Here is a 17,705-nt window from a genome sequence, read left to right as displayed (position 1 = left end):
CTTCTAACTCAATTAAAAATGTACTTGTTTTCTTCTCATTTGAGAGAAAAACAGTGTATAGAGAAAAGCACTGGGGCCAAGCATGAAACAGCAGGGAGCATATAAAATTGAATTTGACAGAATTAACTTGACAGTGTTGGCTCAAACATAATTTGAATGGAAAAGATAAGGAGTGAGGGAGGCAGAGAGCAATAGAAACAAGGAGAGAGCAACAGAGAGACCGAGATGTAGGGAACAAGAACAAGAAAATAACAGCTCCACTAAGGGCCTTCATTTTTTTCCAATTGGCAGCTTCAAAGGAATATAAATAATTGAACACCCTCACCCCATCACTGTGAGTTCTGGCCAATTACTATTAGGAGTACTTTGCCAAGAATGCTACTGTTGAGGACTCTGAAAGGCCAAAAGAATGGAGAAGAAGAAGTGGAGAGGAGGTGAAAGGCCAAGAAGAAGGCTGACAAATAACCTTATCTTCCTGTCCAACAAAACAAACACAAACAAATAATAGAAGAGTCACTTAACTGAAGAAAAGAGAAGAACTTGCAATATATTGGAAAACGATGAAAATGTTTTGTTTTTCCTTTCAGTGAGGAAATATCAACTTAAGCCTATCAAAACACCATTATGGTGAAGAATCTTCCTCTCTACATGACACTGCTGTTTGTTGCATTTTTGTCATCCCCACAAAAACCACAATAGCATTTGGCTTTTAGGGAAGATTTGAACATGCAATGACAAATTAAAGGAGCTGTCATAATTGTAATTGTTAATAATGGCCGTTGTTTGTACAAGTAATCCTGGGCCTAGGGCTGGGCGATATGGACCAAAAGTCATATCCCAAAATATTAAGGCTGAATATTGATATTCGATATATATCCCAATATTTTCATTGCAAAGTGAGACCAAATGTTCAGTCAAAGCCAAATCTGATATGTCACAAGTAGTTTTATTTAAACAGTTTATTTAAGTGAACATAAATACTGTATAACAACAGGAGACAAAGCTCCATAAAGTACACATTTAAATAAGAAACTATCTTAAACTAAAGCCGCAGCTTGCCTGGAGCAAGGATCACAGTGAAAAATTGAACTATATCGATATATGTGACATGGTCTAATTCTATATCACTTTAAAAAATATATTGATATATCTATTATATCCATATATCGCCCAGCCCTACCTGTGCCCCAACGGTCTTAGTGTCCACTGTCTGTGTATATATTTATTTCTCAGACTATTTTCGGGACTGCAGACCAGTTAATGGGGGGTGGCTTGTCCAACTGGGGGGAAAAGACGTGTCCCCAGTTGGGAAAAAGCTGATTTTTAGGTCAGTGGTTAAGGTTATGTTAAGCCTAAGTGAAAGGGCGGGTAAGTAAGCGTGTATGTGTGTGTGTGTGTGTGTGGTAACTCTGTCACCCCGCAGCTCATAAATCAAAAAAACTAATATCACAAGATGGTATTCATACATCTAATAAATTCAGTAATTACCTACACTTTCAATGCTCAGCGAGGATTTTTTAATCAGCCTCCCTGATAATGTCAGAAACACAACCGTTAGGTGTTTGAAGTGAAAAATTAAACACACCTTTTGACTGTGTTTGATTCCGTTTTTTTCCACCAGTACTGTTTAATTTACTGGCTTATATATTTAACTCATACAACTTTCAGTGCTGTTGGATCTTTGTTTGATGCTTTCCCCCCCTTTAATCATGACTAAAAAGCACCCTGGGCTGCAATTTTGCATAAATTCTATAAATAGCTGACTTGAATTGCACTTTCACAATGACATCTATTTTGCAAGTAATGTCCAATGACAAAAAATTAACTTTGATTCTGTTTTATTAAAAAATAAAGTTGTTTTGCGTGGAAATGTTTTGTAGCACACATATGGTGATAGCTTGCTGGTGTCAAACTTATACATGTTTTAAATATTTCTGTTATTTATGGGCTGTTGGATGGTGTGTGTTTGAGTTAAAAGGTCCCAACAAACAATAAAAAAAAAAAGAATATTACATGTCAACATAATTACTTGGGGTTATTCTCATAAATTAAATGCACGACACTGCCATCTACTTTTATAGCTGTGCTACAACAAATATTAAACACCTACTTGCTCAATATGCTATAGCCACCTATAAAAAAGCTCAGGTGACACCTCACACATTAGTATGATGCAGCCTTTACACACAAACACACACACGTGCGTGCACATATTTTATGCAAACATGCAAAGACATACACACAAACAGGGAGCCAAGCATTATTACAGTTGGGTGGCAGGATTTATTGAGCCATCTTTCTTTCTCTTTTGATTAAAAATGTCTCCTTCTCACCGTGATTTATGGGTTTTAATGGAAGGGATGGAGGGCAGAGAGAGAGAGAGAGGGGGAGGGATGTGAGAGGAAGGGATGACATCATGCTTTCAGCTGGGCTTTTCTGCGAAAGGGTGGCATCCACTGTGTGTGGGTGTGTGCGTCAGTGTGTTGGAGAAAAAAAGTGATACGTGGTGGGGGTTGGTGTCTTTGTCGCCCCCCCTTTCCCTCACCAATCCTCTGTCGACCAGGTGGGAGTGAATATAATTGGACAACTGCACCACTGGGCTGTGTGTGTGTGTGTGTGTGTGTGTGTGTGTGTGTGGTTATGCATGTGGGTGTGAAAGACAATCAGGGAGAGTAAAAAAGGTAGTCTGTGAATGTGTGCATATATTTCCAGATATAATTGTGGGGCATGTGCTGAGTGGCCCCGAAAAGAGATGAGAAAGAAAAGTATGTGTGTGTGTGTTCTTGTACTTCCTACATAGTGAGGACCGGAACACGTTTTTAACCAACAGAGTGAGGACATTTTTGCAAAGTGAGGACATTTTGGCCAGTCCTCACTTCTTTAAAGGCTTTTTTTGAGATTTCAGACTTTAATTTATGGGTTAAGGTTACATGATAATGATAATTAACTGAAGCTGTATTGTGTGGTTACAAAACTAACTAAAATTATAGTGAAAATGTCCTTCGTTTTCGTCTTTGTCAACTTTTTTTCATACATAATGAAGATGGATAAGACAAAGGAAATAAAGGCAAAATTTACTGTGACCTCTTTTAATCTCCCACCCAACAAATACCCCATTACAAAAAACTAAACCCAAACTAAAACTAGCAAACTCACTCTAAAAACGAATAAAACTAACTGAATTTGAAAACAAAAATCCACAAAAATTGAAACTAAAACTAATGAAAAATTCAAAACTATTATAACCTTGCAAGGGAATTCACTATTACAACGAGGGCCCTCACAAAGATAGATTTACAAGAATATGTGTGTGTGTGTGTGTGTGTGTGTGGCTGGGAGGGGTAGGACAAGAAAAGAAAGAAAAAAAGTGTGAGCAAGAGACAATGAGAGCTCGACGAAAACAGTGATCATATCCACAGGCAGAGCAGACAAAGACTGGCAGAGAGTGACAGATGGGAGGGAGCCATGCTGTTAGTGTGTTTCTAAGTATGTATGCGTGTTCATCAAAGATGAGCAGACTGAATGTTATTAAACCAGGGCGAGCAAACAGACGCTATCAATAAGTTCAAGTATAGAGTAGGAGAAAGAAGAAGTGGGCAAGTAAGAACAAAAGCTTTACAACTTCGGCCTCCCAAATCACAAACCACCTCATCAAAGTTTAGCATTGAGGATCCAGGATATGGAACTCACTTCCTCCTTACTTAGTCAACCTTTCCAACATGGTCTCACAGGAATCCGTGAAATAGCCACGGATTTGCTTAACTCAAAATCTGTGGAATAGCCACGGAATCACTCAAATTTCCGTGACACTGACATGGATGTCGCTACAATGCAAGTTAATGACAGTCATATCCCGTGGCTATTCCAACATACAAAGTGAATATTTAGAAAATTAAACATTTCTCGCTAGAAATGTGATAAAAATCCATTTTTATGCAGAAACTAAGTCAAAATATTGATTTTTTTTCACTAAAAATTAGAGAACTGTCCGCCATGTTTTTTTGTTCTGACCGCCGGAACCTTGAAAGTCACGTGACTTGGACACAAACTAATAGGAAAAAATATCCATGGAATAGCCACGGGATATGACTGTCATTAACTTGCATTGTAGCGAAATCCGTGTCAGTTTCACGGAAATTTGAGTGATTCCGTGGCTATTTCACGGATTCCTGTGAGACCAGGTTCACCTTTCTCGTTTATCATTTAAAAAATCTTTAAAAAACCTATTTCAATAACCTATTATAATTCTTCTTTCATTGCTATGTTGTGCCTTTGTTTTGTTTTTCTAGTTTCTTGCTCTGTATAATTCTATGTTCCTTGTTCTTTTTTATTTTTATGTTATATCCCACTATTCAAGCCCTATGAGGGTTTTTTGGGTTTTCCTGGCGTGTCTTTATTTGAATTCAATATGTATATGGAATATATAAATTGTATTATTATTGTTGTTGTTATGTTATTTTCTTTCTTTGAAAACTGTGCCAAAAAAATAAAAAAATAGAAAAGTAAACTGAAGATGAGAATATACAACAGACTGCCGTAGCATGTTAAGAGAGGCAGCTTTTGCACCTTTACTCTAGTTCCACATTTACTTTAGTCTCATTCTGGAAATGACTGTGTGGCCTTGCATTCAGCGAGACAGGAGAAGCAAAAAAAGGGAAGAGAACAAAGACATCTGTTTGACATCTGTCTGAGTGCAATTTCAGATGTTTTCAGCCAGCTGAGCCGAAAGACACTCGAATTATCCTACCAGACACTCAAACCGCCATGCAATCAAGAGCAGACAGCTCTGTTGCAACATGAGAAAAAAAAATCAAGTCCTCCTCATGTTATCTTGAACTACCGCAGAAGACACTCACTGGATGTCAGAAACGCAGAAGAATGAAAAGAGAGAGGGAACAAGGCAAAAAAAGAAATGCAATTTATCTTGCAAATTAACGAAGATGGACAGAGAAATCAAGCATGACTCAACTTTCGGAGATAATTCGTGGCACCTGGAATGCCTGAAATGTCACATTGGCAGCACTTTAAGTGCCATTTTAAGACAGATTTTAATGTTTTACTCATTTTGGGGGGGATTCTGTCACTTTTTTTGACTTTCCTCACTCCATTATGTGTTTGCAGACTTAATTTAGTTTTGAAGTTGGTTGACATCTGAAAACAGCTTCTTGCATTTTGATCATTTACGTGCAAATGTATGTATACCTGCTCCTTTTGTGAAAAGCATTTTGGTACAAACATATTTTGTTGTTTAGGAGCTATATTTAAAAAATGAACTTAAGATTTATTTATTTTTTTTTACTTTTTCATTGAGCAAATGTTTAATTTAGAGTGAGAATGAGATTAGTTCCAACCTGCTTTTCCTTGGACACATATATAAAACACAGATAAAAACACATAATTTCCATGTTGCATAAATTTGTCACTGACACACTCCAACACACGTGCTCACATTGATCCACAGATATACACACATCAACACGCCATACATGCATAATTCTTTTCACCAACACACATATACCCACACACACATACACACAGGATTTACAAACAATGAAACCCAAGGGGGAGCCTCCCCACCTCCCCACCTCCCCACCTCACCATCACTCTTGTTCTATTTCTCTGCAGAGCCTCCTCTTTGTTTTGTCTCCTTAATGCTTCTCTAAGCCCATCTTAACAGGGAAATGGTGCAGAACAAATCCTAAGCAGGAGTTGACAGGGTGGGATAAGAGACTACTGACGTTTCTCCGTTGCTTACATGACAAGTTATGGAGGACGATTTATATGGATAGGCATCATGCATTAACTGCAAATAGTATGAGATAAGCATGATTTTAAAATGCCGGCATGGATATGGGGCTGATTTATCTCACAGGAAAATCTGATCTCTGAAAAATCACATGTTCAGTTTATATAACAACAAACTGTCCTTGTCCTTGAATCTTGGAGCACACAGCCTTTTATATATGACATATCAACAATTTGAGATGGTAATACATGCCTTTTCATGCTCAGCCAAAGCAAAGTCAAAAGGAGAGTAGTGAAAAGCAGCTGAAGTACCCTCATGAATGTCTCTAGAAAGGAAATGCTAACCAGAGCTCTATCTTGCCAGCCTCCACCTTTAACCGTGTATCATATACTGTATCAGCTATGGAGCTGCAAAGGGCACGACGCAGGGAAGGCGGAAAAGTTATCAGCGGCAGCATGGCGACTCGGTGTCTTGATACTTACATAAGGCGTGTGCGCCAGTGAGCAGCAGTGATAGCAGCAGAGTGGTGACAGGCAGCAGGAGTGGCAAGGAGAGGCGAGGGGCACCGCTGGTGGCCATCTTGGCTCCAGTAGGGAAGGGGGGGGCAGGGAGGGGTGGGGTGGGACTGATCTTTGACCTGGCTGGAGAGCCGAGGCCCCCGACTGCGCAGGGAAGGCTGGGGTCTTCACGCAGGACGGCTTGGCACTCTGTAAAAAGACAGAAAGAAAGACGAGGAAAGTTAGACTTTTTTTTTGCAATGTAAACATTCAGACGGTTTTACAAATAGTATGAGTCACCAGTTCTAGATTGGAGAGTGCCCAAATGAAATGCTGCCCAACTCTATGTTTTATTTCTAAGCACTTGACAGTATGCTCTCAGCCAGAGCCACGTGCAGTAAAAAGGTGAAGGTTCTGGACATGTGACGTCACGTGGATAAAAACACATTTGCACAACCTTTCATTGCTGCTGACTAGGTTTGTCAAAAGTATCGATACTCAAAAAAGTATTGATACTAAAAAGTTGTATCCGGATACAATACTCATTTTCAAAAGTATCGATGCTAGGGGTGTGCCATATCGTATCGTTCACGATTGTACCGATATAATTATTTTATCAGTTAAAAAAATGCATATCATGATATTGGCAACATTCCTACTTCTTGACGTAGTGGTGTAAGGGTTTCCCATAAATTACCTAGACTGTGGCGGCCAGCCAGAGTCTCATGTGTTACTTACGTCACATTTCAAGCTACTGAAAGCATATTTCTCTTGTTTTTATCCTGGTGGTATCGAAAATGGTATTGAGTATCGAATATTTTCCTGAGTATCGGTATCGAGTTGAAAATTTTTGTATCGTGACATGTAGAATCTGATAATGTAATAAATTCCCGATAATGTAATACTTTATTACATTATTGGTAAAAAAGTGTATTACATTATTGGGAAATGCACTTTATTACATTATCAGGAAGTTATTACATTATCAGGTTTTATTACATTTTTAATGGACTCAAGTGCAGATTTTATTACATTATCGGGGTTATTACATTATTGGGAATGTATTACATTTTCAGGTTCTACATGACAACCCTACTGCTGACACATAAATGGAAGAAACTGGGTGTTGGTGACACTAACAGAAGCAAGTGTCACATAACCAAAAACCCCCTAACCTCCCCAGCTCTCAACTAGGGTCTCCTCACATCTCTTAATTAGCAGGGGAGTCACTGTTTTCTATCGGGGTTTTTTCCCTCCTAATCGCCGGATCTTGTCGTTATTTGCTTATCTCATTGCCTTGTAATTACACAGGCACCCAATGATATTCCAGGCACCGTCTCTTTGTTTTAGTCAAATTGCCATTAATCCCCCAAGCTGAACAGAAGGACTGGGGAGGTCCGCCACCACACACACACACACAGACACAGACACAGACACACACACACACACACATTATTTCTCTCATTGATATGTCTGGTGCAGCACAGAGCCACCACCCAGTGGTTATACATACTCTTTAATTAAAAAGACGTGAATAAAGACACAAAGACAGAGAGCAGTGAGACATATCCATGACATGAATATAATGAGTTTGTCAATTATCATCTATACATCTTATATAGTGGTGTCAGTAATCAAGCTACACATTTATTAGACCACCTGTCAAAAGAAATGAGAAAACATAAATATTTTAGAAATCTTTCAAAAGCTTGTTTAAAACTACAATGTTATTGCTATTTATAAGGCAAATAGCAAACTGAATTCACCTTCATATATATCCAAATTTGAGCCAGCCCTCTGGGAATTAATCATGCATAACATTCAACCACTAAAACTAATTTTTGTATTCAGCAATGCAACTAAATAACTATAATTTGACATCTTAATCAAAATACACCTGTTGAAATATGCTATAAAAATAAACTTGACTAAACAGTTTTTTCTCAGAGGACAGGACCCAGGTACAAGCCCTAGTGTCAGCATCTGATCTGCTTCAGCGTCCTTGTGCGAGACACTGAAGCGTTCTCAGCTGCAGGGATGCTACTACTCAGCTGAGACCACACCAGTGGCGAGGGCCACTCTAGAAGTGAGATTAATTACCTGCACACTGGGTGGTTAACAGGGTGCGATATAGAACAAACTGTGCACAGAGTGTGCATTTTTATTGTAGAGGCCCTAAAGCAACTTGTTTTTTTCCTGAGTAACCCAGAGGTTGAAGATAATATTCTGTCAACATGGGTTTACAGTTTTGATCCATGAAACGGCCACTTTCAAACTGTCCCTGAACACTTCATGAAAGCCTCACCAGCCAACTCACGGTGAGTTGCTTCTGACGAGAGTGTCAGTGGCTGAAATGAGAACTGAATGTACTTCAAAAATAGCATAACTGACTGACAGTTACAATCTCTATCATTCAGATGCAATCAGGTTCAGAAGTACATCGCCCAGGAAAGACAACCTTACAGGGAAAGTACACCAGTGGAATGGAGAGATATATAATCCCAATAGAGAAATACCTCACTTACATAAAGAAGAAAAGTAGATAAGTAGTAGATATCACCTTACTTAAAATTGAGGAATTACGTGAGCCATATCAAGCTTCTAAATTGCGGTTGAAAAGTTTTATATTGGAGTTGAGAGGTTAATATATGCAGCTGCTTTACAGTGCTACATTTGTGACTGTGGCCTTGTGAGAGAGGCAGACAGCCACAGCTAATTGCAGTGTAACCAAGCACCTCAGACAGCAGGCGTATACAGACGCCCCACCCTTCACAGCTACAGGACCAGGCTCTACAAATGGCGAGATGAAACACACAGACACATGCAGCAGCAAGCACACTTTAAATAAAACCACAAATGCGTGCGGCTAAGCCCATATAAGACACAAGACTGATGTGCGAAATTCAAACAGGGAAATTTAAGAACGCGTGGCACATGCACACTTACAAAAACACAAAAGGAGAGATCAACAATAGGTCTTTTGTGGCGACGCCATGCCAGGAAGGAGTGGGTGTCTTTTCAGAAGCTCATCTTTCAGCACAATACTATACACACACGACTAACATGTGTGTCCTTGCTTGTTTTCCTTTTCTCTTTCTCCTTTTTCTTGGCCTGCGGGGCAGGTGATGTCATTGGTAAGAAGTGAGGGAGAAACATGAATACAGAGAGAGAATGGGGGAGTATCAAATTATCCAGGAGACCTCTGAATGATGCCCCCATTGTTCTGACTGTAAACATTGGTGGAGGTGGAGGGAATCTCACCATGCCTGTAGGGACTTACTCTATCTATGCTCTCAAAGTGCCTAGGTTATGATTTATGACCCTCCCCTTCGGGCCTGGCTTTCTATCTCCACCTCTGGTTGCTATACAAACTTCACAACACAATTACAACAGCTATTGTTGTTGAACGGCCTTGCCAAACATAACCTGAGGCCAAGTGGGGCTCCAGTCTAACCATAGACCCCGTCTACACAGTTCAACGCTGCACGGTAACAAAAAAATAGCAAGGATAGATAAAGAAGTTTAGGTGCATACATGCCTGCACATATTCTTTCACTCAGAAGGAAGGAAGCACAGCATGCGTGTCCTGCTATTAGCACTTCCATGGGAAAACCTGTCAACTTTTGCTAAAAGCATTCATCACTTTGCCTCTAGAAATGGCCAGAGGAAAGATAGAGTATTTAGCATTCTGGCAATGCTAGCAGAGAGGCCAATCGATTGATAAACCATTACCTCAGGTGCTTCCACATTAAAGGCTGTGATCGAGAGGAAACTGCTAATGGTCAGGTTTTGCAGACTTCAGTGTGACAAGGACAACTGCAACAATTTACTAATTTCTTTGGGAAAGAAGTTCATTAGCAATAGTTGAAGAGCACTGGGAGTCAAAACACCATATATCAAGTCATTTGCCACTGCTGGCTGCAGTAACTTAATACTGTATGCTAACCCAACAAAACAGCTTTTGTTCAACGTTAGCTGTTGTAATGAGGGGAAATCAGTGCTAGCAGCAGTTTTGTGACAATGGAGCTGCATCATCAAATCCGCACTGGCATAATTCACAGTAAAGTACCCAGCTAAGGACAACTCCCAAGTGTTATATTAAGATTAGTTTTATGGTAGCAAGTTTTTCCGAGACATTTGTCCACCAAACCAGATTGAATAATGCACTCTCATTCATTAAGTGCAACTCCAATTGCAAGCCAATGTTGTGCAGTAGCTAGATAACATATAAGTCATAAGTATGGTGGCTGAGAAGGTTCATACGAATGTAAGGGTAACACTTTACAATAACCATCATTTATAAATGATAAACAGATTTATAAACCGTATATAGACATTTAGAATGGTAAATACATAATATTTTAATGTTTAACTAACTTCATCATTTATAAATGACAATAGATGGTATATTGATGTAAGTTTATAGTTACTTTACCATTAACAAACAATTAAATTATAATTTATTGTTTACCATTAAATAAAATGATTCATATACCTTTAAGAAATTGGTTGAAAACATTTAAAGATTAAAAAATATGTATAGCACTTTGTAAATGGTTAATAATTGGTCTATAACCATCTATAAACATCATTTAGTTGGTTATTGTAAAGTGTTACCAATGTAAGCTCACTTTTACATTTGCGTTGCAGCTGCTGCATTCATGTGATCCTTCTCAGACACCATACATAACCATTTATAAGCCAGATTTACTGTGACAAAGTCTATTAAATTTTAGGTTATTCCCACTGATGGGCAATGAATATATTTTGAAGCTTTAACTTCTTTAACTTTTTTAAAAAAAAATATCTGGCCATCACTCCAGATATTAACCAATCGTCAAGCTCCAGTAATTACAGCCAAAATGGCAGCCCAATTCCCACAGAGTGGTGGCAGTCACTGGCTATCAGGGACTCTCACTTTGACATGGTCAAGCTTTAAATTCAGCTCGTTTCCCCATGCAATATTGATACTAATGCATTTGATTACTGAGATTGAGAAAGGCAGCAAAGGGAAGGGGAGATGGGACTTTGCGCCATGAGCATGAAATGAGAGCAGGACAGATAGGATATAAAACTGTGCACACTGTGCATATCTACACACATGCCACAATGGGCCAAGAAGAATTAAAAAGGAAAGAGCGAATCCCACAAAGTGAATGAAGGTCCCCGTAAGTATGTACATAAATTACTCAAGGAGAGATGAGTCTAGTGACTTTAAGACACCAAGCTATTTCCATCCACTCATACACACTGTACTGTTACAGTTCTTCAGTTCTTCCCACACACACGCCGCAAAGATGTGAAGTTGTATTCGCAAGGAAAAACAACAACTCATCACCTGAGGGACCACATTAATAATCCCTTTTATGAGGTGAACAGTAAGCTCACTTCACACACACACACACACACACACACACACACACACACACACACACACACACAGCACAGTTAAAAAGCCCTCAGTTTGGTCGGGCTTGATGATCAAAACGGAGTGTTTGATGTCTAGAACTTCAAAAAGAATAATATTTTCTGTGTTTGTCTAGTCCAAAAAAAGTTGGACTTTCTGCAGGGGTATGTTTTCGTGCATTGTTTGGTTTCTAGAGTGTGTGTATCAACAACATCTACATTTTTGGCTCCAGGACTCTGACAGGGCCTGTTTATAGTGGCTCCCTGCTGCAGACCGGTACGGATGTGGTTATTCTCCAAGGATGTGTATTGGCCCCTCTCCCCTGTGAGGAACTTTGAGGAGGTTATGGCAAACAGCCTCAGAAAATCTCTCTAAATGTCACTGGAGGGAGTAAAGGTTTTCTTTTTTAGAAAATCCAATTTTCAACACATGAATTCCCAGGATACAAGCCTAAAAAATACAGTGCAGCAATAATACAAACCCAACAACATTTGATGTTTAACATTTAAGTTTAACATTTGCTAAATGTTGTTAGAGTTAGGTGGGCTAATCAGAATGATACTAAATGAGGATAGCTTGTGCAAAGTCAATCATACCACAAAGGTAGTTTTTGTGGGGTGTCCTGCACCACTGTATCTTGTCTGTTAAATTGGTAGCAGAGCTTGTTGGTGACCAAAGTATTTCTGATTGGCTGTTGCATCAGTGCACGAGAAGAGAAATGGAAGTCAGAAAACAAGAAAACGTCATAAGGCTAATTTGTCATACTGATCATATGAGTATTTTCCTAACATAACCATCTGACAGAACACAGATGTAAGTGTGACATTAGCTCTCATCTTTGTGGTGTGTTCAAGTGCAACTTCTTGGCCAAGACATGCAATGCGAGGCAACTCATGAGTCATCCTCAGTCAGCTGCTGATGCTGGTTGGTGTGTCTGGGCCATAACATATTCAACCTTTTAGGACTTAAGCAGCTCCTGTAAGTGAAATGACCAATTATTATTAACTATTATTATATTTGTAAAGGGCAACACAGGTCATATGAAATGAGCTGAGACCTATATAGGTTAATTCCTTCAAATGGGAACATTATTTGCAACAAGGGCCACCAAATGAATAACATCAGCGTTCTTGTTCACTGCCTGCAACAACAGCCTGACCGATTTCTTAAAATGACTTTAAAATGCATCTTATGTGACTTACTTTTAAAATGAAAAAAGTTTGAAATTAGCCAACTTGAGGAGGATGTGTGATTGTTTGTGTCAAATGTGTCTCGGGAATCAGAAATCTGAGAATATCATTTCACATAGTAATGATGTAAAGATGTTTTGGTTAATAAATGGTTGATATGAATGGCTAACTAGCCGCTAGCTGCTGGTAGCTCTCAGTGTTCTGACTGACCTTTCCAAACTGCACAACAGCAGTCATTGTCTTGTTGCTGTGTAATGGCATGTCATTTTCTGTGTAAATGTTTCAGGGAAGCACTAAGTCTCCACGTCTGTGATACAAAGAGCAGCCCGCTGGAACATTATGCATTACGCGGTGGTTCTGATAACTACAGGTGGGGTAAATGGACAGTATCAGGGTAAAGAGATGGATCTCACAATGCAGCATTGTCTCCAGAATAGAGCATATGTGGAAAAATAACTGTCTGAAGTAATCTCCTAGGACAATATTATGTGGATTTGGTGAGCAGAAATCAACAGGAATGACTTGAAATCACTCCTTATCATAGATTTTTCATTTAAAATAGAAGCAGTATAGTGCCCTACAAAGTCTAACTGCAGTAACTACTCAAAGGGTAAAACTGAGAAAAACTGCTTTAAAGTTTTTTTTTAATGTTTTTTAACTGGCCAGCCAAATGGGTTACAGGTCGCTAAGTTATATGACACTTATTTCTACATGTATTGATGATGTTATTTTTATGCTAAAAAATCATGACGATTTATTTGACCCTTGACCCCAAAAATGGAGTTACTTGTTTTGTATAGCTGCAATGTTAATGCAAAATATATAATTTTTGATAATTTTTGCTGAAATAAAGCAAAATTGAAATCTAAAACTTTGTCACAAGATAAAACTGTGGAGTTCACTTTTAGTTATAACTTAATTTCGACCAAAAATGTAGTTTCTGCAGTTAGGCTTTGTAGAGCAGTATTGTTATGACACAATTGTACCGTTTTCTGCCATAGGATGATGGAAAAATACATATTTTTCAGCGACCTGCTCTAAACTCTATCTGCTGTTTATGTTCAGCCTTCAGCCACGGTCTCTCCCTCTGCAGTCTTTTACCTAAGATGAAGTTTTTATGCGTCAGCCCCGAGTGTCAGGCTTTTACCTCAACCACTTCACTGCCCTTCATTGATTCATATTCTACATAAGACCAACAACACACTGATGTAAGATGCACGTAATTCAATGTGTTTCCATGTGTTATGAACAGGTTATTTTCTCCGAGGTTATTCATCTTTGAAAATATATTAGTATGTATTCACACACGTATGTTATTTATTTCTGCATATATGTACCTAGTACTTTATACTTGCAGTAGTTTGTGTACAGTTGATTTCACATGTTTTTGCATTATGTGTGCATTTGGCATATAAGTATGTAATAATCTAAAGCAAACTTATTTATGCGCCCATATGTGTGTCTGCGATATACCCAGACACACACCGCGACCTCAGCTATAAAACCAGTCTACAGCAACCATCTGTTTTTCACCATTCTGAAATCCAAACAGTATTGATTCCATGTGTCATTGGTGAGGTTTCCCTCCCTCTTTCTCTCTCTCGATCTCTATCCCTCACTCGCTGCACCCTTCTAGCCTTCTGCATCAGAATATTGGCCACATCTGAAGGCAAAATCCACCACGCTAAAAAAAAAAAAAGGGAAAATCCAACCTGGTGTATGCTGCTCTGTAATACCTTAAAGCTCTGTAAATGGCGAGAGACATATGGGCAGTATGTGTGTGTGAAGGGAGGTGTGTTTAGCTTCTAAATATATCCTCCTGATCAAACTAGTCGTCCTTCAAAATCTCCATCTCTGTTTTCTTCTTCTCCATCTACCCCTCTCTCTCCTCCTCCCCCTCCCTCCCTCCCTCCCTCCAACTCATGCATACTAAACTATGCTTGCATTGCAGATGTTTGGTAGGGAATCACATGAATTTGCATGGAACTGCAGGACTATTATGTAAATGGCCTAGTGTGTATCTACCTCCCAGCTTCCCTTTTTCTTCGCCATCCGCTCCATCCGGAGAGATCTGTTTCACAGGAATTTGAAAACACCTGTCGGTAGCCACCATGTGCTGGGAAGCCCCAGTGGAAGCAGAAGAGCTTACGAGAAGAAAACATTTCATAGGTGTTGCATGGCATTGTCTCTAACATTAATATTTGAAACATCTGGCTTTGACTTACATTAAATGGAACAGTAGGATAAACTGCACTCATGCAACAGGTAGTGAGGTGTGCAGGAATCAGAGCCAAAGTCTTCCGACTACAAATATGACAGCTATTTCTGTGACCCTGCATGCTTTGGTATTATAAATCACAGCCAGATTTTTAGTTTTTATCCACTTTGGTCTTTGAATGAAAAGAATCCAGGAGAAAAAAAAACAAGCAAATGATATTTGTAGCTAAACTCCAGATCATATTTCAACTGAAATGTATTTTCTGTTATGGCAACGCATGAGCACCCTGTTTTTTCCCAAAGTGAAGATTGTTTGCATAGGGAAAATGGCACCATCGTGACCTCATTAAGAGATTGCAGAACGCCCTGCCCTAGCAACCTCTCCTTGGAGCACTTTTCCCATGAGCATTTGTCCTCAACTGTTCCCAACCTCCCAGACCCAGAAATGGTGCTTGACACCTCAGACACACCTTGTGTCGGCCATCTGCCATCCCCCTGAGAGCGCCATAACCTTTCTCAGGGATTTTATGAGCTTTTTCGAGCTCCGCTTTGCCTTATAAAAAGAAGTTTTGCTTCAAAGAACTGCTGAAAATCACAATTTTTTTGTTTTTTTTTTGTTAGATGTTGCCAACTTGTGAAATATTGGCAAGTGTAACATTCTAAGGGTTACTGAAGTCAGACTCAAAATTGCTCTTTTTAAGCTCAGAATCATCAGACTTTTGTGATGTTGCCTGATCAATGTTCAGGCAGCCTGCACAGCTTTTTGTAAAAAAAGAAAAAGAAAATGATAGACTGCTGTGTCTGACTGGCTCCAAAAGGAACTGGAGGTTTACAAAAAGATTCAAGACCAAATTACCTGAAGCCCATTGAATCTTCAACCTTTTGTTTTTCTCCAGGTGTTGCCCTGAGTTCGATCGCTGGGAAATGGGTTTACTCTGAGCATTATGAGGCTGCACTGTCCTCCCAATAAACACCCGGGGCTGTGAGGCTTTTAGCTGAAATCCACCTCGGTTGAGGTTGAGTGCACAGCAGCAAGCGTCGGGGTCGTGCAGCGGGGGCGAACGGATTGGCAGCTGGGAGGCTTGGGCAGCAAGCTGACCTCCTAAATGTGGACTTTATTGCACAGCCATTTTGTTCACCACCGAGGGGGTGACACACTATCTGTCTCCCGTGTAACCTCGCCATGCTGTGACGCCACAAGTTGGCAGACAAGATCCACACACAAAGAGGAACACATGTTGTTTTTGGGGGTTTATTTTCCTGCTCTGTCACACTGGCTGCCACGGATCGTGAAAGGTTACAGGTGGCACTGTCTTAGAAGAGCCTGCTACATATTATATAGAGGAGGCATTTAATTATAGGACACAGTACAGGTCACAGTTGGAAGCTGGAGAAGGGATGTGAGACTGGGGTGTGAGACAGTCCTTGACAATAAAGAGGCAGTTGGTTGGGGATGTGGTGTGTGTGTGTGTGTGTGTGTGTGTGTGTGTGTGTGTGTATGTGTGTGTGTGTGTGAGTCAAGGTTATTATAGTTAACGAAAACTAACGAAATAACGAAAACTAGAATTAAAAAAACATTTTAAATTTTTCATCTTTGTCAACTTTTTGCATATGTAAACCTTTTTGGTTGATATGAAATATATTTCATCTATCTGGTTTTATGACTTAATAAACTTATTGGGGCTGAGATGGATCAGACAAAGGAAATAAAGGCAACATTTATTGTGGCCTTATTGAATCTGGCATCCAACAAATACCCCATTAGAAAAAACTAACACTAAAACTAATAAAAACTAAACTAAAACACAGCATTTTCAAAAAATAAAAAATAAACTAAAACTAACAAACTCACTCTAAAATCTTACTAAAACTAACTGAATTTGAAAACAAAAATTCACAACGAAATTAAAACTAAGACAAATCAAAAATCCAAAACTATTATAACCTTGGTCTGAGTGCAAGAGAGGCTGTAGTGGTTAGGAGAGCTGGGTAAAGGAGGGGTATGTAGGGTGACACAATTATTTGGCCTCCTGCCAACATTGTCTGACAAGCATCGCAGACTGGCCAGGGGCTTGAACGCCCTTTAAAAATTTCCAAAGGAGGAGGAGGGGGGGGTAGAGAAGTTTCTGAAGGGCGGCCGGGACAGTTGAGGAAGAAGGCTTTATATTCATTCCGGAAATGGGATGCGGATGGGGGGGAATGAGATTATTCTAAGTGATGGAGGAGGAGGCGGAGGAGGGAAAGACTGGCAGACCAGGGTGTTTAGAAAATGTCTCCAAAACTCCTCTGTGTAATTGGCAGCGCTCACCGTGAAACATTTGCTGTGTGGTTTGAGAAGTTTCATTTCCAAGATGAGATATATACCATTTGAAAAACTGTGACACCTACACAACAAAATGACTGCTGGCATGTTAAGAAAATTCACAACTGAGAGCTATCTTTGGCCATTTGCTTTAAAAAAGTTTAAATGAAAAGTCTTCTTGTTATACAGAAAGTGAACCATTTTTTTTTCCCTCTGAAATAAAAGAGCAGTGGAACAAGAGAGCTCAGTGTAACTACTAAGTGCTTGTCATGTAAATATAAAGACATTCAGTGTGCTAAAGAGGATGTTACACCCCTAAATTGAAGTATTTGCACTATAAACTCAG

General features: G+C 39.4%; 1 protein-coding gene and 1 long non-coding RNA gene across 2 annotated transcripts in view; both read right to left on the bottom strand.

Annotated features, from left to right (window-relative positions):
• Positions 1-6,325, bottom strand: part of ptprsa (protein tyrosine phosphatase receptor type Sa) — a 155,880-nt gene extending 149,555 nt beyond the window's left edge. Inside the window, exon 1 of the mRNA XM_059340375.1 lies at positions 6,229-6,325. Within this exon, the coding sequence (XP_059196358.1) occupies positions 6,229-6,325 (97 nt within the window). The remainder of the gene's footprint in view (positions 1-6,228) is intronic.
• A 41-nt stretch (positions 6,326-6,366) lies between these two features.
• The window catches only part of LOC131977802 (uncharacterized), a 121,666-nt gene continuing 110,327 nt past the window's right edge, over positions 6,367-17,705 (bottom strand). The window contains exon 3 of the long non-coding RNA XR_009394914.1: positions 6,367-6,453. This is a non-coding gene — a long non-coding RNA (uncharacterized LOC131977802). The remainder of the gene's footprint in view (positions 6,454-17,705) is intronic.

This window comes from Centropristis striata, chromosome 9 (genome assembly GCF_030273125.1).
Source record: "Centropristis striata isolate RG_2023a ecotype Rhode Island chromosome 9, C.striata_1.0, whole genome shotgun sequence".
Taxonomy (NCBI): domain Eukaryota; kingdom Metazoa; phylum Chordata; class Actinopteri; order Perciformes; family Serranidae; genus Centropristis; species Centropristis striata.
The sequence above is the reverse complement of the archived record's forward strand: the minus strand, read 5'-3'. Positions and strand labels throughout refer to the sequence as shown.